At 40.1% G+C, this 20,624-nt stretch overlaps 1 protein-coding gene across 1 annotated transcript in view; it reads right to left on the bottom strand.

The window, feature by feature from the left end:
* Positions 1–3,336: 3,336 nt before the first annotated feature.
* Positions 3,337–20,624, bottom strand: part of LOC124596134 — a 30,542-nt gene continuing 13,254 nt past the window's right edge. Inside the window, exon 3 of the mRNA XM_047135154.1 lies at positions 3,337–3,645. Coding sequence (XP_046991110.1) covers positions 3,506–3,645 — 140 coding nt within the window. The 3' untranslated portion in view covers positions 3,337–3,505. The remainder of the gene's footprint in view (positions 3,646–20,624) is intronic.

Below are 20,624 nucleotides of genomic sequence, written 5' to 3'. Positions count from 1 at the left end.
CAATACCAAAGAAAGCATATGTTGACAGGTGTGAAAATCAACGAACTATCAGTTTAATAAGTCATGATTGCAAAATACTATCACTAATTCTTTACAAACAATTGGAAAAATTGGTACAGACAAACCTCGGGGAAGATCAGTTTGGATTCCGTAGTAATGTTGGAACACGAGAGACAATACTGCCCCTACGACTTATCTGAGTAGATTAAGGAAAGGCAAACCTACGTTTCGAGCATGTGTAAACTTAGAAAAAGCTTTCAACCATGTTGACTGAAAGACTCTCCTTCAGATTCTGAAGAGAGTAGGTATAAAATAGAGGGAGCGAAAGGCTATTTACAATGTGTACAGAAACCAGATGGAAGTTATAAGAGTCAAGGGGCAGGAAAGGGAAGCAGTGGTTGGGAAGGGAGTGAGACAGGGTTGTAGCCTATCCCCAATGCTATTAAATCTGTATATTCAGCAAGCAGTAAACGAAACAAAATAAAAATTCGGAGTAGGTATTAAAATCCATGGAGAACAAATAAAAAATTTAAGGTTCGCTGTTGATATTGTAATTCTGTCAGAGACAGCAAAGGACTTGGAAGAGCAGTTGAACGGAATGGACAATGTCTTGAAAGGACGATATAAGATGAACATAAAGAAAAGCAAAACAAGGATAATGGAATGTAGTCGAATTAAGTCGGGTGATGCTGAGGGAATCAGATTAGGAAATGAGACAATTAAAGTAGAAAATGAGTTTTTCTATTTGGGGAGAAAAGTAGCTGATGATGGTCGAAGTAGAGACGATATAAAATGTATACTGGCTATGGCAAGGAAAGTGTTTCTGAAGAAGAGAAATTTGTTAACATCAAGCATAGATTTAAGGGACAGGAAGTCTTTTACGAAAATATTTCTATGGAGTGTAGCCATGTATGGAAGTAAAACAAAGATAATAAGCAGTAAAGACAAGAAGAGAATAGAAGCTTTCGAAATGTGGTGCTACAGAAGAATGCTGAAGATTAGATGGGTAGATCAGATAACTAATGAGAAGGTACTGAACAGAACTGGGGAGAAGAGGAATTTGTGACAATTTGACTAGGAGGAGTGATCGGTTGGTAGGTCACGGTCTGAGGCATCAAGGGATCACCAGTTTAGTATTGGAGGGAAGAGTGGAGGGTAAAAATCCTAGAGGGAGACCAAGAGATGAATACACTAAGCAGATTCAGAATGGTGTACGTTGCAGTAGTTATTCGGAGACGAAGAGGCTTCCATAAGATAGAGTAGCATGGAGAGCTGCATGAAGCGAGTCTCTGGACTGAAGACCACAACAACAATAACAACAACAGCTATTGGTTTAATATATAATGGTTTATTGATCTGATGGTGAATTGTATTTGTTCAACGAAATCTGCCATCAAAACGTTTGGTAGATGTTCAAAGACAGAACTAAGAAGGAATTGGTTCACTCTGACAATGCAATCGCCTATGTTCAAAACAGCTGAGTGACATTGTTAGAGATTGCTTTCCTCTTAAACCTGCATGTGAATAGATGTTGTAAAGGCGTAAATGCAGCTCTCCATCAAATGTATTGCGTCAAAAAGAAAAACTGTGGCAGTTAACAACAGATAAACCATCGACAACACCTGTTCGTAACCAACAGTTGTTATGTAATAGTAAAGATTTTGATTCAATTGTAAAGATAAATTGTATAAAAACATACAGAAGCAGTTTGATACAGTATATATTGGTCAGTCAGACAGTGCTGTGGAAGTTAGGTTATCTAAACATGAGAGAAGCTGGAGATTAAGGAAGAAAATTCCAGTCTTGCCGTACATTATTTTAACAAAAAACCTTTTGTATGCTGTAGAATGTGAAGTTTAACATATGACTAGCAGAAATGTGGTCCTACTGGAAACACTGGAAATCAACAAACTCATGACACAAATTGACAGCTTAGTATTAAAGGATCAGACTCAATTTCCTTTTTCCCCTTTGTTAAGGTATATTTTAATTACAAATACTACATTCAAACCGTAAAATCATTTTGTTTCTCATCAGTTGTTAAATGAATCTCCACACAAGAAACTTTGTTCCCCTCCCCTTTTTAGTTAATGCTATTATCTCTATGTGACGAAGAAACAATATGTTCATATGTAAGCATTGTACATCATTTTTTGTATCTTCTGTGCAGTTGATGTCTGCGAAAGTTGCACATCATTATTACAGTGCTTGCGACATTAAATTATGCCCAAAGAAGCCAAAAGTCAGCTCATGACCAAATAAATATACTAAACATGGCCTACGAACCCGAAAGCCAGTTCATACATTTTTGCAGAACATCAGGAAGCTTTTTTGTTTTTTAATACGTTTTGATGGTCTGCCAAGCAAAGAAGGAAAAGTCAGTTAATAAATCTTTGTTAGTTTGTCAATAGAATTTGGAACGTCCCTACAAAATATGTGATGGCCTGGCCGTGTCTAAAGCTCTTATTTAATATGAAATAATGTCCTTACCTTTCTTCTCAGTTTAGCAGTATCGACAACATTTAGCTAAAGGTCTGTGGATCACTCAGTTTCACTGCGATAACTGTCTTACTACGTGACTGTCAAAGCATCAGACAAAGGTATATTTGGCAAGGAAGCGAATCTGGGTTGTTTATTGTTTTGTGAACAAGATGTACTCAAAAATGATCAAAGATACATTACCTCTGTACATGTGGCGAATAAAGTCGATAATTCTTCAGATCGATCTCAATTGAAGACTGTCACTGAGATAAAATTCAGTAAATTACTGAAGCAATTTTCCGTTGAGTATATATTGACATTATCTCTCTGAGACTACAGTAATCATTTATTCACATTTTTCGAATAAATTTATAGTTGGTTTCGATGACAGTTTCGTATTTCTACATTCCAGGTTTTGATTAAAAATAATCATCTTTAGTTATGCAAACGTATTTAATCAGTGGAATATATATATGGAAATAAACTGTTCATTCAATAAGGTAGACCTGAATAGCTCAAATATTAATGATCCAGAGAGACATTTCATTTATTCTTTAGTACATAGTTACTGTCTGACACTAAGAGTTTTGAAACTGTTGCAGAATGTAATACGTAACAAACAGCTTCAGATGCCCGTTCTGTTATTGGCATTAACAGTATTGAAAAGAGATTTGTCATATTCTGGCTCTACCAGTTATTTGTAAAAATTTACAGAATGAGTGTCCTTCCTGAACAGGTCTCCTTTGCTCTCCTATAATTATGACACAGAAATGTCCCACAGTTGATACTGAATCTGCAGAGGACAGGGATGATGATTAAATAAAGGCTGTAAATATATATGAAATTAAATCCAGGTAAATTTGATTCTGCAGTTTATTTAGTATATATTAAATGTTTTAAACATATGTGTGGCATGCTGCAATATATTTGAGTTTAGTAAGCATACGTGTGTTGACAGAAGACGTGATAGATAACAGAAGTGACGTCCTGGCGTACTTTAAATGTCATCAGCATCATTTTCTCTTTAAAACTCTAAGTTGGAGCCATTGCAGCCATCTGCAAAGCAATAGCTGTTTTTGTACGCTAACCGATCATGCTTGGCACAGCATCCCAGTCTGGTGTCGGTGACGTTACATGAGCAACATCGCTCTATGCTATCTGGATCTAAAACAAACACAAGAACACCATTAAAAAGGCTCATTATGCAACAATTCTGTGCAGCAAGGCGCGGAAGTTCACTGTGCATTGCCTGTCATCTGCAGCCAACACAAACAAAAACACTTCATCATTACAAATGTTCATTATGCACTCTCTCCTACCCTGTATCACGCAAGTCACAACACTGAAGGGGGACACGTTGTTACTGTGTGTGCAGTATTACCGGTTACCATCTGAAAGCAACACAAACACAAATTAAACAGCGTTAGTAAGGTTCTTTATATAACCCTTGTCGCCCTGCTCCATGTGGAAGACAACCCTCCAAAGTGGAGGTGCCGTCCCTGCGTGTACAAGATTACTGTTGACATCTGGAACCAATATAGTCACAGACATAAGAGCATTACAAAGTTTCATTACATAATCCCTGTGGCTCACATACCGTTAAAAAGAAAGTGCACTTAAACTATTCTATTAACAATGAAAAATGGACCCCAGGTATACTTTTTTTCTTAACCTCATATATACACTCTGTAAACTCTACCAACGAAACTGCAATTCACTCCTTCCCCTAGACAAACGGATCAGCGTCAGTATTTATCCATACTGTCAACTCTACCTCTTTCCTCCCTATGCTATTCCCTATGAGGGTGAGGCTAAACAGACGCTGTATCATTGTAAGAGGTGCAGAGGCGAGTGAGTGTACCGGTGCTTACCCTAGTTGATTACAACCAGCACCACATGATCATAATGCGCCAGTGCTTAACATACAAACGACTGAATTTTAATCTAAGAATGAACTTAAAAATGGTTCAAATGGCTCTGAGCACCATGGAACATAACATCTGGGGTCATCAGTTCCCTAGAACTTAGAACTACTTAAACCTAACTAACCTAAGGACATCACACACATCCATGCCTGAGGCAGGATTCGAACCTGCGGCCGTAGCGGTCGCGCGGTTCCATACCGACGCGCCTAGAACCGCTCGTCCACAGCGGCCGGCTGAAATTAAAAGTTAAAATAACTTTTCCAAACTTCGCCATTGTAGACTTAAGTATATTAATGTTAACACTGTAAGATCTCAGAATAATCAAATGAATATGTTAGGCAAAATATATTATCTTAAGGAAAAAAATAAATAGCACTGAATAATAAGACTACAAAGCTAAAAATTGTTCAGAATATGTAAATGGTTGTCATCACCTAAAAGCTACATGCCTCAACTTGATCAGATCAATATTTCGGCCAAAATTGGCATTTTAAGAAAAATGGATGCCGCTAAATATTAGACTCAGAAAGGCAAAATTTCGTATGTGATCTAAGTTACATGTGAAAACATTATATATGTGACACCAATAAGCATACTCCTTTTCAAGTTATTTACTAAAAACCAGACAGAATGAAAATGTCGTTATTCATGATACATAAAGTATCATTTGTACTTGTAACAGAAAGTTCTACTTGTAGCACTCGATCATATTCATGCAATAATACAACTGTACCAAGTTTCAAGACTGTATCGTAAGTAATAATAATTACAAGTAATCCTAAAGAGGCAGTTCAGAGGTCACGTTCTACTGTCGGTTCCATTCTAAAAATACTAACTGATAAAGTTTCAATGCAGTCCAGGTAAAACTTTGTCAGTAACATATGCAAACTTAACTCTGTTTGTATAGAAGTTAAGAGTATTGTTATTTGTTAATCCATGGAGATATTAATTAATAAATGGTCGATGAAGAGGCCATTTAATTACTGCCTGCTGTGCCTAGGGCCGTTGATGGCAGATGTTTCGTTTGGCGGTCCGCTGCGCCGCTATAAAACTGCAAGCAAAGAGACAATGGGAAGAGACACTTCGCACAGAGATATCAGTCTGTTCACGTCAGTCAAACACCTGAGTGCATTGTTCCCCGGAGACGTCAGGATTGGGCCGACTTGAATGAGTTTTCGATAAAAGTAGAAGGTGAGCTCGTGAGGACTGTACGCCCTCCTGGATCATTTAGCTTTCACGGACGTAACTGTTTGTGTGCCTCCCTCCCACAGTGTTGCCAAACCCTCGTGGCCAGTAGCAAGATTATTTTCCACTTTTAAGGCGAGAAGTTAACGTTTGCTGATTATAAGTCAGGGCGACAGACCATTTTACTTGGAACCTTCCGTAGAGGTCGCCTCTGAACTGTTAACAGTGCTGTATCCGATAGGTACATAAGATAGAACACTAAGACATTTACCGAGCGAGGTGGCGCAGTGGTTAGACACTGGACTCGCATTCGGAAGGACGACGGTTCAATCCCGCTTCCGGCCATCCTGATTTAGGTTTTCCGTGATTTCCCTAAATCACTCCTGGCAAATGCCGGGATGGTTCCTCTGAAAGGGCACGGCCGACTTCCTTCCCCATACTTCCCTAATCCGATGAGACCGATGACCACGCTGTCTGGCCTCCTTCCCCAAACCAACCAACCAACTAAGACATTTTGTGCATGTGAAATTTCACAGAATATATCAGCCTGTTCAAACTCAAAACTTTTATTTATAGTCATGGTTCCCGATCCTGCTGAGTAAACAGCAAGTAAGAATATTTTCTTTCAGTGAGCACAAAGAAAAATGTGGACATCCAAACTGGAAATTAAGGTCAGTATGTTCTCCATCGCTTTCTGGCTGACCGCAAAAATAGTTTTAAGACTCTTGTTAAAGGCGAAAGTAAGTTAAAATCACGCACAGACAATTTAAGAGTTTTTTCATAACGAATAACGGAGATTATTAGATTATTACCCGCCGCCCCACAAGAGTTTCTCCTCTAAATACCAATTTTTTTTTTCATTTTTACTTCATACCATGTCCGCTTGCGTCACCTGGTCCACAACCCCATTTCTGCCTCCTAATATCCACTCTTCTCCCATGCAACTGTGTATTGTTCACTCGATCACCATAGTTTTTCTAATCTTTTGTCATTTAAAGTCCATCTCCCACTGCTATAAATCAAAGTTGGCAATAAATACACTGAAAGGGAACTTCAGTTTTCACAAATATCAGAAGTGTGTTGTTTCAGTCTTATGCATTTTGAAAGAAGTACTTCAGATTATTGGGACACTTCTGTTTGCTTATTCCCTTTTGCATGAGGCCTTGTCTTTAAATAATCGATAGACTCCGAGCTAGTTTTATGAAGTCAGCGTTACTTTCTACAAATTTCTTTCCATATTTTCTTAACACATTGATCTTGTGCTATTAGGACACATTTGAAGCCCTTCATTCCCAGTCATATTCTTATGAGATCTTCCACTGGTATGTTGAAATTTATCTGCACTAGAGGAAACAGCAAAAAGAATGATAATCGATACTGCGCAACATACAGGGTGTAATATTGCATACGGAATGTTCTCACGTTAAGTATGACACATCCAGTATTCTGCCAAACTCCAGGTGGGCAACTGTCAGCGCTTGTGGGTCTGTCAAACAGATTTAGTCGCAGAAGTCGTGGGTCACACCCTTGGGGAGCTACCGCCAAGGAAGGTAGTAGACGGGCTAATGTATTTTCAACGTATGTTCGCGTTCACGGCACCAAAAAATTTACAGTGTTACATGACATCTCATACTAAAAAGCGTGACGTGCTACTCAATTAAGCGGACATTTATATAGGTCTCATACAAATCACCAAAGGTACAGGAAGTCGAATAAAGATATAACACAGAAATCGTTCAAACTGATTACAGTTGACGAAAAAATGGTACAACATTAATCAAAATGTCAGCTTAAGGAGCTCATCAAAACACATGTGGAGGTTGTAATGGGACACTTTTCTCTAGCATTACCTTTTTTTGTAGTAATAACCGATACCATTTATACTATCGATTCTTCTACAGCTGGACATTCCAAGCTGTTTAACTAAATGAATTTCATATGATTTTGTATACGATGTATTATATTTCAGGCTAAAATGAATAAAAATAAATTAATTTGTAATAGTCGATATGTATGGGTCCTAACCGTTAAAACTACTCTTCTTTCAAAAAATAGTTGAAACTACGAAATATCTGGCATACTTAAAATTCATAGTATTAATTGCACAATCTGACGCTAATTATTAAATTTATTCCTCGATTCACTTATAAAATAATGTTATATCTTAGTGATGATTCTTCTTTTGTCAAGAAAGTTTGTGAACTCTTTTGCTTTGTAAACTCTTTGGAATATTGTGAGTACCGCAGAATGTAGGAGCATTGGACATGGCTCTGATGGATGCAGACGAATTTCTAATCTTGTCAGCAACAATGTGAATTTATGTTCCGAATCGGAAATTGTATAGTCGGTGCGATGTAGAAGAATGGCATAAAATAAAATAAAATCATAACAACAAATAGTACTTTATCAGTTATTTAGTCATCTACAACCCAGTAAGTCAAAATTTCAGCCACAAGAATGTACCCCTAGACGTAAGACTGGGGCCAACAGCAACAGAAAATGAAGGTAAGTAAAAAGGTTTTCTTTTGCATATCTTACGCCTCTCTAAGCTTTCAGAACTTGTGCAGCGACAGAGAATTTTAATTGTGATGTGTGGAAGGGTAAGATTACAAGGTACAAGAATCTTTTTCACCAACTAAATAACTCATTGAGATATGTCGGGTACATGCAGAATCGGTGTAAAAATAAATTAATTTAACATAGAAGACTGCTATAGTTACTAGTAACTAGACCTTCTAACATATCAATCACAGTATTTACAATGTAAGTTTTCCGTAATTTATTACGTTAATTCCAGCCAGCGATTATACACGCTACCAAAGTCACCCTTAATCCAAATAGTATAGAATCTACGATAAAAGTATTTGCACTCACGGAACGAACGGTTCATTTTACAAAAAGATGAGATGTCACGTTTCTTTTAAAGTATTAAACACTGATAATCACTTGATGAACGTGTGCTACCATCGTGATAACCTTTTTGTAAACTGTGAGTGAACTATTAACCGTACAACCCCCGACAATACTCTATTTTAATCACCACAGAATTGTGCATTTGTACCTGTATCTCCTAACTTTTACGATTGTAGAATAACTGTACTGGTGAATAGTCTGAGCCTAATGACCAACCATGAGAGGGAGTGCAATTTACGGCTATATAAAGACGATCAGAAACTGGAGTGGAATACTCGAATTTGGGACCATGAATGAGGTAGGAGGTATGTCAGTCTACTCACCTGTTTGGCCTCGAGTACCCGTTTTAATTTAGAGTTTAATGTGTGGATGCTCTAGGCACCTGAGACATTTTTCAGGCGTTCAGTTGCAACTCGAACTTCCGTGGTTTCTCGAACTTTATCAGCTTCCTCATGTGCTGTTGTGAGAACGTGTACTGTTTATCGTGAGTTATACATGCTCGGAAATTTCATTTATTTTGTGGTTTAACATAGTTTGATTTATTTTGAGCTTCAGCGCTCAGGACTTGTATCATTACAGTTGTGGCTACGTTCTATGGATAATCTCGACGTAGTCTACAAACGTTGTCTTTTACTGAGTGCACTTGGTGCTGTTGTACAATAATACTTGAGAAACAGAGACCATTTAAGCTTACCTTACATACCATGAATATGTAGATAGAAACGTGTGACCATTTTCTTTTGCATGATACACAGTGATATTAACAAAAATACACTCCTGGAAATGGAAAAAAGAACACATTGACAACGGTGTGTCAGACCCACCATACTTGCTCCGGACACTGCGAGAGGGCTGTATAAGCAATGATCACACGCACGGCACAGCGGACACACCAGGAACCGCGGTGTTGGCCGTCGAACGGCGCTAGCTGCGCAGCATTTGTGCACCGCCGCCGTCAGTGTCAGCCAGTTTGCCGTGGCATACGGAGCTCCATCGCAGTCTTTAACACTGGTAGCATGCCGCGACAGCGTGGACGTGAACCGTATGTGCAGTTGACGGACTTTGAGCAAGGGCGTATAGTGGGCATGCGGGAGGCCGGGTGGACGTACCGCCGAATTGCTCAACACGTGGGGCGTGAGGTCTCCACAGTACATCGATGTTGTCGCCAGTGGTCGGCGGAAGGTGCACGTGCCCGTCGACCTGGGACCGGACCGCAGCGACGCACGGATGCACGCCAAGACCGTAGGATCCTACGCAGTGCCGTAGGAGACCGCGCCGCCACTTCCCAGCAAATTAGGGACACTGTTGCTCCTGGGGTATCGGCGAGGACCATTCGCAACCGTCTCCATGAAGCTGGGCTACGGTCCCGCACACCGTTAGGCCGTCTTCCGCTCACGCCCCAACATCGTGCAGCCCGCCTCCAGTGGTGTCGCGACAGGCGTGAATGGCGGGACGAATGGAGACGTGTCGTCTTCAGCGATGAGAGTCGCTTCTGCCTTGGTGCCAATGATGGTCGTATGCGTGTTTGGCGCCGTGCAGGTGAGCGCCACAATCAGGACTGCATACGACCGAGGCACACAGGGCCAACACCCGGCATCATGGTGTGGGGAGCGATCTCCTACACTGGCCGTACACCACTGGTGATCGTCGAGGGGACACTGAATAGTGCACGGTACATCCAAACCGTCATCGAACCCATCGTTCTACCATTCCTAGACCGGGAAGGAAACTTGCTGTTCCAACAGGACAATGCACGTCCGCATGTATCCCGTGCCACCCAACGTGCTCTAGAAGGTGTAAGTCAACTACCCTGGCCAGCAAGATCTCCGGATCTGTCCCCCATTGAGCATGTTTGGGACTGGATGAAGCGTCGTCTCACGCGGTCTGCACGTCCAGCACGAACGCTGGTCCAACTGAGGCGCCAGGTGGAAATGGCATGGCAAGCCGTTCCACAGGACTACATCCAGCATCTCTACGATCGTCTCCATGGGAGAATAGCAGCCTGCATTGCTGCGAAAGGTGGATATACACTGTACTAGTGCCGACATTGTGCATGCTCTGTTGCCTGTGTCTATGTGCCTGTGGTTCTGTCAGTGTGATCATGTGATGTATCTGACCCCAGGAATGTGTCAATAAAGTTTCCCCTTCCTGGGACAATGAATTCACGGTGTTCTTATTTCAATTTCCAGGAGTGTAATTTGTTGTTAGCTACTGTGATACGTATTAGCTTGCCCATCAACTACCAAAATTTATATAGCTATTTAGCTGCATGTTATCTGCGACTCTGAACTGACAAACGCAGACAGCAACAGATTCGCATTGAAATTTAGTCAAGTAATACCCACTGCGTGATGAACACCTCCACGAAGTTTGATAAATATCTGACCGGTTCCTCATGAGCTAGCACTTTCCACATTAGATAGTTTGATTTTTACTCTGATATCAGCACTTCAGGCAGTAGGGAACCATGACAGTTTCAGACTATCTTGCATTATTACCATTTTCCCCTGATATGCTTTCTCTCTGGTTTTATGCCAATATATTTCAGATGGAATGAATGGAAGACTACGTTCCCTTGTACATGACACCTCCTCCAGTAGCTGACATACCTAGTGACTGGCACCGTCTTTTTGATTCCAAAATGATATTCCCCTCTCTCTGAAATGGTTACTTTAATGAGGCAAAAGCGAAAGGAATACAGTTGCGAACTTAATAACTGCTGCTTAACCCACTGGTTTTATCAATAGTGCCAGTATGTAGGCTACTTTTTCTTTTAAAAATATTTTATAATAACTGAATTATGACAGTAATATCATGTGTGACTTGTGTTTGAAGTCCTCCGTAATATAGCAATTTTAGTTTGTCGCAAAGTTTGAATTTTCGCTTGTGACCATTTCTTGTAAATTTCGAATTATTTAAGGTAGACGGTTGGTGGTGGCTAGCTTTCAAATCTTCAGCAAAAGCCAAGTGGTTTATGACCTTACCAGTTTTGTTCAATAAATGTTTGCAGAATCTCGTCTTAAACATCCTACCTGTTTGTACAATGTATTCAGCATCATATTCAGTGCAGTCACTCCTATATATCCCAGAATCATTAAATTTGTAAGTGTGTGCCTGTTCGTCATGAATATAACAGCTGTGCACGTTGTTAGCCGACTATACAGTGCTTTTTTTGGTCATCAGTCTACTGACTGTGGTAACCTCTTCGTCTCAGAGTAGCACTTCCAACCTATGTCCTCAATTATCTGCTGCATGTATTCCAAACTCTGTCTTCCTCTACAGTTTTTGGCCTCTACAGTTTCCTCTGATACCATGGAAGTCATTCTCTCATGTGTTAACAGATGTCCTATCATCCTGTCCCTTCTCCTTATCAGTGTTTTCCACATATTCCTTTCCTCTCCGATTCTGCGCAGAACCTACTGACTCCTTATCTGATCAGGCCACCTAATTTCCAACATTCGTCTATAGTATTACATCTCAAATGCTTCGATTCTCTTCTGTTCCAGTTTTCCCACAGTCCATGTTTCACTACCACACAATGCTGTTGTCCAGACGTCCATACCCAGAAATTTCTTCCTCAAATTAAGATCGATATTTGATATTAGTAGACTTCTCTTGACCAGGGATGCCCTTTTTGCCATTGCTAATCTGCTATTGTTGTCCTCCTTGCTCCGTCCGTCATTAGTTATTCTACTGCCTCGGTAGCAGAATTCCTTAACTTCATCTACTTCGTGACAATCAGTCCTGATGTTAAGTTCCTCGCTGTTCTCATTTCTGTTACTTCTCATTACTTTCGTCTTTCTTCGATTCACTCTCAATTCATAATCTGTACTCATTAGATTATCCATTCCATTCAGCAGATCCTGTAATTCTTCTTCACTTTCACTCAGGACAGTAATCTCATCAGTAAATCGTATAATTGTTATCCTTTCACGTTGATTTTTAATACCTCTCCTGAACCTTGCTTTTATTTCCATCATTGCTTCTTCAATGTACAGATTGAACAGTAGGGTCGAAAGACTACTTCCTTGTCTCACACCCTTTTTAATCTGAGCACTTCGTTCTTGGTCTCCAACTTTATTAATGGCTCTTGTACATATTGTATATCATCCGTCTCTCCCTATAGCTAACCCCTATTTTTCTCCGAATTTCGAACATCTTGTACCACTTTACATTGTCGAACGCATTTTCCATGTCGACAGATGCTATGAACTTGTCATGATTAGTCTTGCTTCCATTATCAACCGCAACGTAATAATTGCCTCTCTGGTGCCTTTACCTTTCCTAAAGCCGAACTGATCGTCATCTAGCGCATCCTCAATTTTCTTTTCCATTCTTCTGTATATTATTCTTGTCAGCATCTTTGATGCATGAGCTGTTAAGCTGATTGTGCGATAATTCTCGCACTTGTCAGCTCTTGCCGTCTTCGGAATTGTGTGGATGACATTTTTCCGAAAGTCAAATGGTTACCGCCAGACTCATCGACTCTACTCACCGTCGTGAATAGAAGTTTTGTAGCCACTTCCCCCAATGATTTTAAAAACTCTGATGGAATGTTATCTATCCCTTCTGCCTTATTTGATCTTAAGTTCTCCAAAGGTCTTTTAAATTCTGATTCTAATACTGGATCCCCAATTTCTTCTAAATCGACTCCTGTTTCTTCTTCTATCACATCAGACAAATGTTTCCCCTCATAGAGGCTTTCAATGTATTGCTTCCACCTACCCGCTCTCTCATCTGCATTTAACAGCGGAATTCCGGCTGCACTCTTAATGCTCCACGCTTGATTTTAATGACAGCGAAGGTTGTTTTGGCTTTCCTGTATGCTCAGTCTGCCGTTGTGACAATCATTTCCTTTCCAATTTCTTCATATTTTTCATGCAGACATTTCGCCTTAGCTTCCCTACACATCCTGTTAATTTAATTCCTCAGTGACTTGTATTTCTGCACTCCTCAGTTTCCCGGGACATTTTTGTACTTCCTCCTTTCATCTATTGACTGAAGTATTTCTTCTGTTACCCATGGTTTCTTCGCCGTTCCTTCTGTGTACCTATGTTTTTCTTTCCAACATCTGTGATGGCTCTTTTTAGAGATTTCCATTCAACTTCAGCCGTACTGCCTAGTGAGCTATTCCTTATTGCTATATCTATAGCCTTGGAGAACTTCAAACGCATCTTGTCATTCCTTAGCACTTCCGTATCGCACTTCTATGCGTATTGATTCTTCATGACTAATCTCTTAAACTTCAGCCTACTCTTTCTCACTACTGTATTGTGATCTGAGTCTATATCTGTTCCTGGGTACACCTTACAATCCAGTATCTGATACCGTAATCTCTGTCTGACCATGATGTAATCTAACTGAAATCCCCTCGTATCACCCGGTCTTTTTCAAGTATAGTTCCTCTTGCGATGCTTGAACAGAGTATTCGCTACTACTAGCTGAAATTTACTACAAAACTCTTTCTCTTCTCCCATTCCTTGTCCCAAGCCCATATTCTTCTGTAATCTTTTCTCCTACTCCTTCCCTCACAGTGGCATTCCAGTCTCCCATGACTATTGGATTTTGATCTCCTTTTACGTACTGTATTACCCTTTCAATATCGTCATATACTTTCTTTATCTCTTCATCTTCAGCTTGCGACGTCAACATGTATACCTAAACTATCGTTGTCGGTGTTTGTTTGCTGTCCATTCTGATAAGATCAACCCTATCACTGAGCTGTTCACAGTAACATACTCTCTGCCCTACCTTCCTGTTTATAACGAGTCCTATTCCCATTATACCATTTTCTGCTCCGCTACTGTTGATATTACCCGATACTCATCTGACCAGAAATTCTTATCTTCTTTCCATTTCACTTCACTGACCCCTAATATATCTAGATTGAGCATTTGCATTTCCCTTTTCAGATTTCTAGTTTCCCTACCAACTTCAAGCTTCTGATATTACACGCCCCGACACCTAGAATGTTATCCTTTCGTTGGTTTTTCAATATTTGTCTCATGGTCACATCCCCCTTGGCAGTCCCCTCTCAGAGATCAGAATGAGGGACTGTTACGTAATCTTTTGTGATGACACTTTTTGAGTTACAGGCCGTGTGTCCTGTGGATACACTTTACGTGTCTTTAATGCAGTGGTTTCCATCGCCTTCTGCATCCACATGCCGTTGATCATTGCTAATTCTTCCGCCTTTAGGGGCAGTTTCCCAACCCTAGGACAAGAAGTGTCCTGAACCTCTGTCCGCTCCTCCGCCCTCTTTGACAAGGCCGCTATCAGAATGAGGGTGACTTATTATGTCGGAAGTCTTTGACCGCCAATGCTGATTAGTAATCAAAAGTTAAGCGGTGGTGGGATTCGAAACTGGGACCGATGACGTTTTGATTACTAACGAAATACGCTACCCTGGACCACGGGTGCAACATATGCAGTGCTTATTCCGTATTTTTGAAGGAGTTTGACTAAGTCATACGAAAGATTCCCCACAAAAGTGACTCTCAAAAATTCAGAAATAATTACTTATGGCGTGGGGCAGATGTTGTTCTTATCTGGCGTAGTCTTGTTCCTGTGTGGATCGCCAACAGCCATTACATGTGGTGATATATCTAATACTGGTCAAGATATAGATAATGGCAGTTCACTAACTTGGTGAATCATGAGAATGAAATATAAGTTAAAGGTAATAAAGACTACGGCGAACATAATTTTGAAGAAACATTGTCTTCAACATAATCTGATTCCCGTCTACCTGCAGGCAAATCTAAGAACTAACACCCGAATAAAGACTTCCTTAAGTGTACTAGATTCCTCATTTCAGGCCACATTAGGTGTTTATACAAGGAAAAAGATAATCTTAATCTACTTTCCCACGATGTTTATGTCTCAGCGGTTTAACTTCGGTGTTACGACTAAATGAATGTTTGAATGAAAGTTGCCAACCAAGTTGTTTGGAATACTGTCCAACCGATCGCTCGCACCTACTCTCGCAAGTTAAATAATTAAAGATATAGTTACTGCCCTACACCTAAAAAAAGAGCGTGCTAACGTGGAGGGTCTTTCTTGTTTGCTGAGGGAGTGTTTAATCTCTCTGGGATACGCTTTGACCAACAAGGAATGCAATTGTTAAGTAAGAGTCTGAAACACGGCATTCAGCCTAATCCAGATAGGGAACTAGCGACGTCCCTAACAGTGGATTAGAAAATAGTCATTGACGTTTCCCCATGCACCAGAGATGAGAAGATTAAAATCACTTATAGAGCTAATGACCTAATATAGAAGGCCTCTCGTAATAAATCGAAAAATGTTCATTACTTATCATTAAAAACAATAAGTTACCAGTGGTTAAAGAAAGTACTTCCACAGTCTTATACAAAATTGACTGCATCGCCAAAACGTTACAGTTCCTTAATAAGAATAGCACCAGGAGAACTAAACTGACCAAGAGAACAATTTGCAAAGGAGTTTAATTCTGCCCTGATGTGACGGCAAAAATGAAAATAATGAATCCTAAAACCTCATTGTTATGTGCCCAAATTGAAGGTCACCCGATAGTACGATTCTAATCGTATAGTAACATGGGGGAACTAGTCTATAAATACGTATTAAAACTTTGCAAGAGAACTTTGTATTCAAGTAGAACTTCTCAATACGGAACAGGAAAGAATTAGTTGATTTACTCACTAGTAGCGTTTTTCAGCTAACAGTATTTTCCTATCTTCGGTTACAAAAAATATTGACACTACTGTTCCAATAAATGAGTCAATTTCCCCCATACAGGAAAATTTTGTGAATAAGACCCGACTTACACAAGACGAGACTAATGAAATCTGCTGCACGCTACCGCTGTTGACAGCTCATAATTATTTTTCATTTAGTGTCAAATACTATGGAAAAACCGAAGACCTGGTTGTGGGTAGGTCTGTAGCAGGTTTCATCGTCGATGTTTCTGTGAATAGTCTTGAATGTAGCTATTAAAATAAGAACAAATAGAATTCCAAACAAGTCCTCTTTTACAGTAGATATGTCGACAACATTTTTGTTCTCTTCAACAGACAAACATCAAAGGTCAAAGGGTTAGTAGAAAACTTTAGTACACTTAATCCAAAAATGGAATTCGTCCAGGTATTGATGAATGAACATTTCGTACTTAATTATGTAGATTTTCAGCTACAACTTACTGTACTTAGTATCACGTTTCATATTTACGCAAACCAACTACAAGTCATTCCATGATACATACTTCCTCCTGTCATCCGCTCCGTTACTTACTCGCTTCCTTCAAGGCTATGATTCACTGTGTTAATGAATTGCCATTATCTGCAGTCTCCATGGCAAAAGTGATGACAAGTCAGATGTATAGCCACTCATTTTCCACCCTGTTAGCGGACAAATGTATAATATTTATATCATATTTCTGAAGAAGTTTGGTTAAGTCGTACGAAAGGTTCCCTACAAAGCGGATTCCCCAAATCTGGAAGCAGCTGTTGAAGGTATGGTGGTCATGCCGTTCTCATCTGGTGTAATCTTTTTCCTGTACAGACCATCATCAACCCCAGCAGCGCACAAGAGTGGACATAGGTTCAGGGTATTCTCTTGCTCTTGGGATGAGAAACTGCCCTACAGGCAGGAATAATCAGTGATTATCAGCAACATGAGGATGCAGAAGGCAATGCAGATTGCTGCATTAAAGATACGTAGTGAGCATCCAAAGGACATGTGGCCTGTTGTTGAAAAAGTGTCGTCATCATCTCTCCATTTGCAAAAGATTCCGGACTAGTCTCCCATTCGGGTCACCAGGACGGGGCTGCAAGGGGGAGGTGACCATAAGAACAAGAATGAATAACCAACGAAATGGTAACATTTTACCAATCGGGGTGTGGAATGTCAGAAGTTTGAACGTGGTAAGGAAGCTAAAATATCAGAAAAGGGAAATGCTGAGGCTCAGTCTGGATATAGTGGGCGTCAGTGAAGTGAAATGGAAAGAAGACAAGGATTTCTGGTCAGACAAATACAGGGTAACATCAACAACAGCAGAAAATGGTACAACGGGAGCAGGATACTTTATGGATAGGAAGGTATGGCGGAGAGTGAGTTACTGTGAACAGTCCACTGATAGGGTGGTTCTCATTGGAATCGACAGTAGGCCAACTCTGATAACATTTCAGGTACACATGCCGACGTCGCAAGCTGAAGATAAAGAGACGGAGAAAGTATATGAGGATAACGAACGGGTAATTCAACACCTAAACGGAGATGAAAATCTAATAGCCCTGGGGGACTGGGATTTGATTATAGAGAAAGGAGTAGAAGAAAGGCTTACAGGAGAAAATGGGCTGGGTACCGGGAATGAGAGAGGAGAAAGAGTACTTGAGTTCTGCAATAAATTTCAGCTCATAATAGCGAATTTTCTGATGAAGAATCACAAGAGGAGGAGTTGAACTCGGTGAAGGTCGGGATGTATGAGAAGATTTCGGTTGAATTGCGTCATGATCAGGCGGAGTTTCCGTAATCAGATATTGGATTGTATGGTATACCCAGGAGCAGACACAGATTCCGATCATAATTTAGCAGCTATGTAAGGCAGGCTTAAATTTAAAAGACTAGACAGGGAAAACCAACAGGCAATGAAGTCAGACAAAGGAATACTAAGGAATCAAGTTGTCTGAAGCTACAGAAACTGTGGCAACGAATCTCAGTAGGCAGTTCACCAGAAGCAGAACTGAAATAAGCAGTAACAGAAGTTACAGAGAAAATCACATGTACCAGGAATGTAACTACGAGAAGAAACAATGGATATCAGAATAAATACTTCAGCTGATCGACGAAAGAAGGAAGTACAAAAAGTCACTTAGGACTGCATTGAGGCTAAATCGCAGAAAGGCGAAAGAAATGAGAAGTAGCAGAAATGAGCAGAACCAGAAGCTTAACATCAGAATTGGGGATCATGATGAGACGAAGATACAAAATTTCGCTCTCTCGGCAACAAAGTAACCCATCACGGATAGAGCAAGGAGGATATAAGAAGCTGACTAGCTCTGGAAAAAAGAGCATTCTTCTTGACCAAGAGAAGTCTAATAATGTCAGACGTAGGCCCTGCTTTGAAGAAGAAATTTCTGAGAATGTACGTTTGGAACAAAGCACTGTATGTTGCGAAATACGGACTGTGTAAAAGCTGGAAGAGAAAAGAATTGAACGATTTTAGATGTGGTGGTACAGAAGAATGTTGAAAATTAGGTGAACTAATGAGGTAAAGAATGAGGAGGTTCTCTGTAGAATCGGCGAGGAAAGGAATATAGGGAAAAACTGACAAGAGGGAGGTACTAGATGATAGACCATGTGTTAAGACATCATGGAGTATCTTCCATGGTACTAGAGGGAGCTCCAGAGTGTAAAAACTGTAGAGGGAGACAGATTTTGGAATACATTCGGCATGTAGTTGAGGACAATGGATGCAAGCGCTGCTCTGAGATGAAAAGATTAGCACATGAGAGGAATTCGTGGTGGGCTATATTAAACAGGTCACAAAACGTATGAACCTCCCCCCGCCCCCCACCCAAATAAAAAGGATAAACGCTAACACGAAGCACCAAAGTGCACTTATAACATGTGCGTGAATAAAACGGCAAATCGTTGTTATAAGACCCCCCAGTTCGGCAGATCTCTCCGTGCCTTCCGCTCAGCTTCGTTGAGCACGTTACACATGCACCTGTCAGAAACTTGGACACCAATTCAGTCTCGAGGCTGCTGTAACGTCTCAAGGTAGACAAACCGCACCCACGGAGTGTCGAAGAGGTTACCTTACCCAAAGGCGCTAGAGCAGAGGCCTAGTTGATATGATGTTGAAATTTCTGAAGGTACAATTCTAAAGCATTCAGCAAAGGTGCGTGGATGATAGTGTGGTTGTTGCCGAACTTGGATGGGGGGAATCTTAGAGGGACTCTGTGACGTTTTATTCTCGTTGTAGTCTGCCCCCTCCATCGTTCTTCCATCTATTGTCCACATTAAACAATGCCCAGTCCAAGTAATATATAAATTGTCCACATTAAACAATGCCCAGTCCAAGTAATATATAAACAAAGTCTTTTATGAAGATTTGAGAGGAGCGAGATTATATCAAACGTTCAAGTTTACTTAGCTTGTCTTGTCGAGATGGCTTCACTACTTCAAGTCCAGGGGTCTGATTCTTGAAGCTGAAAATCTGACATCAGGCCCTCACGGTTGGTTTGAATTAAGTAGACTGTAAGATTGTTGTTCAGAATTTGTTACGTAAATATATTTTTGACTGATTTTCTCTCATTTTAGTATATCATACAGTATTTTGATTGTTTACATTCTGAAAGCCGAAATTACATTATTCGCGCCTAGTATACAAAAATATGTCTGATCGCGTCAGAGGCAACCTTACGACTCTCACACTCCACGTGGAAATAACACTATTCCTAAGGGTTTAAAATTTTTCTTAACAAATTAATTCCTACTAGTTTTAGTTGCATTATTAATTTCGATTATTATTTCGTAAATGAATTTAGAAATAAAGATGGTAAACAGTACAGGATTGCGTAATTAATAATATAAATTTTAAGTGTGCAAATAATTCGTAATTTCAAACGTGTCTAAAAAATGACTAACTGTACATTCCGAACTAGTATTTATCGATTATAACATCGAAAGTAAAATATTTTATAAAATAATTCTTTTTTATAAAATTTAGCTTGAAATATAACATACTATTTATAAAATTAAATGAAAGTTTTCAGAAAAACAACTGATATACTGACCTGTCCAAAAATCGAAAAATAGTACTGGTATCGACAATATAGTTGAGGAAAGTAATGCTAGAGGAGCAAGTCCCGTTACACCGTACATGTTAATGTTGCACTTCCACGTAATCACGGCACAGGAAGGCGGAAAACAGGAGCGCTGAAAAGGTGCAAGTACCCTTTGTTGCTTCGGATAACGTTCAGATTTCGTTGAATTGTTTTTAATGGTCCCTAGATTTTCTAACATCTATACGAAAGCGAAAATAGCGGTCGCGTTGCGCTCCAAAGGGCTGCGAACAAGTCAAGAGAATGCAGTCCCACAATGTCATTATGGAAGGGCAGAAACGTCCGAGGTTGTCAT

This window comes from Schistocerca americana, chromosome 2 (assembly GCF_021461395.2).
Source record: "Schistocerca americana isolate TAMUIC-IGC-003095 chromosome 2, iqSchAmer2.1, whole genome shotgun sequence".
NCBI lineage: Eukaryota > Metazoa > Arthropoda > Insecta > Orthoptera > Acrididae > Schistocerca > Schistocerca americana.
This window is presented reverse-complemented; position numbering and strand designations above follow the sequence as displayed.